This window comes from Ptychodera flava, chromosome 7 (genome assembly GCF_041260155.1).
Source record: "Ptychodera flava strain L36383 chromosome 7, AS_Pfla_20210202, whole genome shotgun sequence".
NCBI lineage: Eukaryota > Metazoa > Hemichordata > Enteropneusta > Ptychoderidae > Ptychodera > Ptychodera flava.
Genome location: NC_091934.1, coordinates 47,053,719 through 47,059,329, shown reverse-complemented (window position 1 = coordinate 47,059,329; position 5,611 = coordinate 47,053,719). Strand labels below are relative to the sequence as shown.

Sequence of the window (5,611 nt, the reverse complement as noted above, 5' to 3'; positions counted from 1 at the left end):
AAGTTAGATCAAACACTGTTGTGTATTACCTAAGTACAAACTGTTGAATGTTTGCAAAGAGTGGCAAAATTTCAACTGTATAAACAGGAAAGATTTATTGGTAAAACTATAAATGTGGCCCACTTCAACACACCATGCTAATCCTAGTCGTCTCATATATGTCAAGTGTTTTAAAATCGTAAATAACACCTCAAGATGCGAATACACCCTGATCAAACAGTGTTTGTTTTAACAACCAGAGTCATTTTACGTTAAGCCGTCCAAGTGGTAACAGTCTGTCTAAAAAGCCGTCCAAGTGGTAACAGTCTGTCTAAAAAGCCGTCCAAGTGGTAACAGTCTGTCTAAAAAGCCGTCCAAGTGGTAACAGTCTGTCTAAAAAGCCGTCCAAGTGGTAACAGTCTGTCTAAAAAGCCGTCAAAATGGGATGTAAAGTTCCCCTTTGGGTGAGTAGAGCTGTCACTTGATTTTAACGACCAAAAACTGATTATTAATAATTACTTTGCAGCGAGTACCGTTTGTTGCTTTGCGGTTTATAACTGCGCTCGATCTTGACTGGTCAGATTTCTTACAGATTTTCATAAGTGTGAGAAATAAGTGAGAAACAAGACCCCTTGATATTTCGATCATTACAAACATAGTTCCTCAATTTATCTGCAGAAGCATGAAAACTCAACCGACAGTTTATGATTATTTGGTAGAATCAGCATATAAGAAAAATATGTACATAAGTTTATAAATCCATAAATGATACATAAACGCATTTTTATGAAATGACGATTATATGCAAATATTGTCACCGGTTCTTTCTGTGTTTGGTAAATATAAGGTGAGTATTACTGTTGATAGTAACACAAGGCTGGCGTGATTATGCGGCGGCCATACTCCATTCTTTTTTGTACATGGCAATAAAATCAATGTTTGTATCATATTTGTGTCGAATTGCCACTCTAAAATATAACCTTTTAATCCCGGGCTTTGGCTCCGTTGAAAGTAGACGAGAAGTGCAACACATATAACAGTCTCAGACGTCGTCAAGTGTTTGTTGTGACAACAAGCGTAAATATGCATTATATGTTGTTAGGCGTAGTGGTGTGATCATACTAAGTGATTGGAACGCTCTTGTTGCACCGGTCGGCGTTGTATACACTCTAAGTTGATCGTCGAAAGGGCATATTTCATTACTTTAGGTAGAATGTGCATCGGGCAGATAGTTGGATTCTGAACGTTTTATTTTGCTTGGGACGTTACTTAATATGTGAACTCTCTTTTAAGTGTGTGGAGTGAATGAACATTTCACTGTATTATTTATATGAAAATAGATAATTCATTTTTCACCGATTATGGATAATGGCCATTTTGCACTAATGATGGCATTTGTTTCTCTGTTACCAACATTTTCACGTGACCCCCTGACTTTGATTCTAGATTTTGCATGTGAATACTTCAAAGTTTTCTTTAGGAAATTCTGAGCACAAGTTCAAATCTTTAAACGTCTTTCTGCCTTAACATTAATGTTCAAACAATTTTAGCTATGTTCTATTTCTATGGTGATATCAAGATTTGACATTTGCAAAACTTAACACCTTGCGAGAAAGGATATTCTTTCCAAGATATTATCAAAGACAACACAATCATGTAAGGTCACAGACTTTATGCCAAATAAGGTCACAGACTTTATGCCAAATAAGGTCACAGACTTTATGCCAAATAAGGTCACAGACTTTATGCCAAATGACTTGAGATTGCAACGTATTCACAGTCAGGTTTCCAGGTCAATGTTTTGTAGTTGCTTTTCTTCACAAAATTGAAATCAGAAAACATACAGGAGTTTATATTCGCTATCACCGATCGAGGGTTTGCTCATGGTATTTTTTGATATGAAAGGGACCTATACATTTAGATTTCAGTGACTCCTTCACTGTGTCATAATCTTCCAAATTGGCGCACAGAATATTAATATTCCATGATGAGTGACCAAGACTCAAGAGAAGACAAACTAACTTGGTCTGACTGACACACAGGCAGATTCATGTATCGTTGACAGCGCCGTTAGGCGTAGTCATGGTTCCGTATTCAATAAATAAGTTCCAGTTATACATCAACACTCGTCGTCAGTTCCAGCTTCTTTCCTTTACGTCATGACAACTCTATGAACAAGAAAAGTGAAAAAGTAATGAAAAGTTTTATGATGTGCCACATAATATAGAAAATGTTGAGTAAACGTTCAAAGTAGCCCATTATCATAAACACGAGCGCTTCTTACCAAACTGCCGGCCTTCAACCACTAAGAACGATACAATGTAGTGATTTGACAGATGACTGGACCAGGATAATTATGGGTACGATGGTGGAAACTTGTGCGAAGCTTAAAGTTACGAACTGAACATTCGCGATTTCTACATAAAACTACAATAATTTGGTCACACTTTTCTTTTTTGTGGAATACCCCTCTCTCTCTCTCTCTCTCTCTCTCTCTCTCTCTCTCTCTCTCTCTCTCTCAATATATCTAAATAAAATAAAAACTATAGCTACCTATCAACGAATCTTTTTAATGAATAAAGTATTTCTTCTCTGTTTCAGCCTTTTATTCTGGCCCATATTTGGCTGTCTGTCACGTGAGTATTCAACGATACAGTTATTTTAGAAACAGACTATTGTCACTGAAAGGGCAATTTACAGAACAAAGAATGTGACACCATCCAGGCCGCACGACTCGCTATGTGGTCACAGTACAGCCTAAGGGCGGCGCTCTGTCCGAACAAATTCTGCTCAGATAGCGAAGATCAACATTTGAAAATCACTGAAAGCTTGGATTTTCACGCAACTATGGTCAGTAATTAAGAAATATGACCGTAAACCTTGCTAAAGCATCTTAAAGCGTCAAATTTGACCTCAGTAGAAAGTGCACGTTGATCAAATATTTCAAACTTCAAATATTTACTTACAGGGGATTTCAGGCCAGATATGGAGGCGCTTCCCAATGGGTGACACATTCATATGCTTGGATGAACTTTACTATCGTTGCACTTGGATGTTGGACTATTGGTCAAAAAGAGATGAAAGAAAATTGTATCATGGTAAGGTTTTCTATCCAGCTAGAAATTATTCTCATCGTTCGTTCATCAGCATTTTAACCTTACTAACTACTTTGAATAAGTCATTTGCAACCACTCAAATATTTACCTAAATCACCCTTCTCGTCATCATCATCATCATCATCGTCGTCGTCGTCGTCGTCATCATCATCATCATCATCATCATCATCATCATCATCGCCATCGTCATCGCCATCTTTAAGAAAAACATGTAAATATGATAAAATTACATGTTCTGCCATTGTCCACCATGACTTACTTTCTCTGGAGTTTTAACATTGTTCTTGCATACAAATGTATTTGGCCGTGAAATGACAATACTGAACTTCTCCATCAAATGAAATAATGTTTCATATTTTCATTTTTTACAGCTCATCCTGTCCTTGATTCTGGGTTTCATCTTCGATATCGTCTTCATAGCACTCTATTACCATGGCTTCAACTGTAGTGGACAGGGTAGAGGATGTAGTGAGTTCATCTGGAGTTACATCATGGCCATTATCAACTGCATCTGTAAGATCGCAACGCTAATTTTCGCCATCATGGAATACAAAGAACGCGGTGGAAACATTCCTAGCGTCAAGGCATCTGTCTCTGTCGGTTAAAGTAGAGTTTGTCTGCAGTTGTTTATTGTCTATCAACTTCTTATAATATTGAATTCAATTGGTCACAGTACGACGACAATCGCGATGTCCCTCCTTGAAGCTAGCATAGGACAACTGACGTGCTACACAGACTACTGCTTCAACAATTTGTCAGTCACTCAAATATCATCGCTGCTGGAACGTTTGAACTTTTAACTTTTGTGATGACACCAAATAAACGACACTGAATTATCCAACTTAACGAGAACTATATTTGGATAATTTTGGTAAATTATTCCCTCCTTCCGCCGACTTTGTATTACTGGGATTAATGGTGATGAGTCAAAGCATTGTTATAAGAGAAAATATATGATTTTATATGATTTTTGATACTTGTTTATATTTTTGTGCGTTTGTCAACAGTTTCTTGTTTTTCTCCCTAAAACACGTGTTTAGCTTATCAACAGTTGGTACCATATGTGCACAGTCCGCATTAGTGTGCATTGCTATTTAATTGTTCAATTAACAATAAACGGCTTAATTATGATGATACTGATTTGAATTCTTGGTGTTTCAAGAGATACCATGAGGAGTAGAACAAGAAATTCTGGTTTATACTTGAGATATAAGGCGGTATGGTAGAACTGCTCTATAGGCTATGTTAAAATGCATATTTGGTGTTTTTGCGGGCTTTTAATAAGGTGTAGTCAGAAACCAGCTTAATTGGCCAATACAAAAAATGTGCTTTTAAAATGTTATAGCGACTGTTTCCTTAATTGATACCACTCTTGGTCACGTGACCCTTACTTTTTGCAGTTCACATTGTAGTCCTAGTATACTTGCACATGTGTTAATATGTTAACTAGTAAACCCACCGCTTTTCTGAACAGAAATCATTAGTGCATCAAAAGAAGTGTTGGTTTACTTTATACCACAATCCCTCCATCCATTCTCTATGGATAGAGGTGTTTATACGAATAAAAGTATGCCAGCAGACTAATCTGTACATGGATAATACATAACACAATCAGTTGAAGCACACACAAGTTGAGGAATCGTATATTGCAACGCCTAATATTTCTTGGTACACGTGAATGTTGAATGATAGCTAACATCTCTATACTAACTGGCTCGGCAATACGTGACAAGTCTTGCTCTATGGAACAGTATCAAACTGGAAACGTTAAATCGGGAAACATACCTATGTATGTATGTATGTATGTATGTATGTATGTATGTATGTATGTTTCAATACAAGGCAATGCTTACACAGCAAAACAAAAAAAAAAAAAAAAAAAAACTGATTTACTTGTATCATGGACCCTGTGAAGTCCCTGACACAATCCTATCATAAAGGTCTGTGTCCACAAAGAGGGTACATGATAAATAATAAACAGAGCTACCATACCCTGCTGTGATGACATTCATGTTGTATACAGTGCTCTGTAGCACAGGTATGTGACTGCGACCAAGGGTACCAACCACTCTCAAGTTTTTACATAACTGTATACAGAACTTTCTGTACATGACGGTCGTCTAAAAATTTGGCCTGTCTTGTACCTGTATGCATGCATTGTTTTAAGGGTTAAAGGTCAGGTCAGGACTACAGACACCTGTGGATTTGTGGTTTTGTTTATTGGGGAACACTGATCTTTATTTGATAGAAAGTTGCCGACACAAATCCCTAATATATAATTAGAGTGGCTGTTCTGTTACTGTTATGGTTATTGTACCTTTATTTATTATTATTACCATTATTCCGGTGGCACATAAGTGGTAGTTGTTGTATTAACTTTGATAATTTTTGTTCATGTCATTGCTATAATATGTTAACTGTCCAGAATTCAGTTTGCCAGCAAAGCCTGTGTACTATGTACGGTGTATTTGTATCGTTGAGAAATTAATTTCAGTCTGGACTCTAATTCAATCATC

At 36.9% G+C, this 5,611-nt stretch overlaps 1 protein-coding gene across 1 annotated transcript; it reads left to right on the top strand.

Moving 5' to 3' along the window:
* Window positions 1–277: 277 nt before the first annotated feature.
* On the top strand, window positions 278–4,229 carry LOC139137734 (type-1 angiotensin II receptor-associated protein-like). The gene is made up of 4 exons (XM_070705993.1): window positions 278–443; window positions 2,581–2,615; window positions 2,948–3,077; window positions 3,467–4,229. Exons 1-4 carry the CDS (start codon window positions 420–422, stop codon window positions 3,698–3,700), a joined length of 423 nt encoding a protein of 140 aa, XP_070562094.1. The 5' UTR covers window positions 278–419; the 3' UTR covers window positions 3,701–4,229.
* Window positions 4,230–5,611: the final 1,382 nt, after the last annotated feature.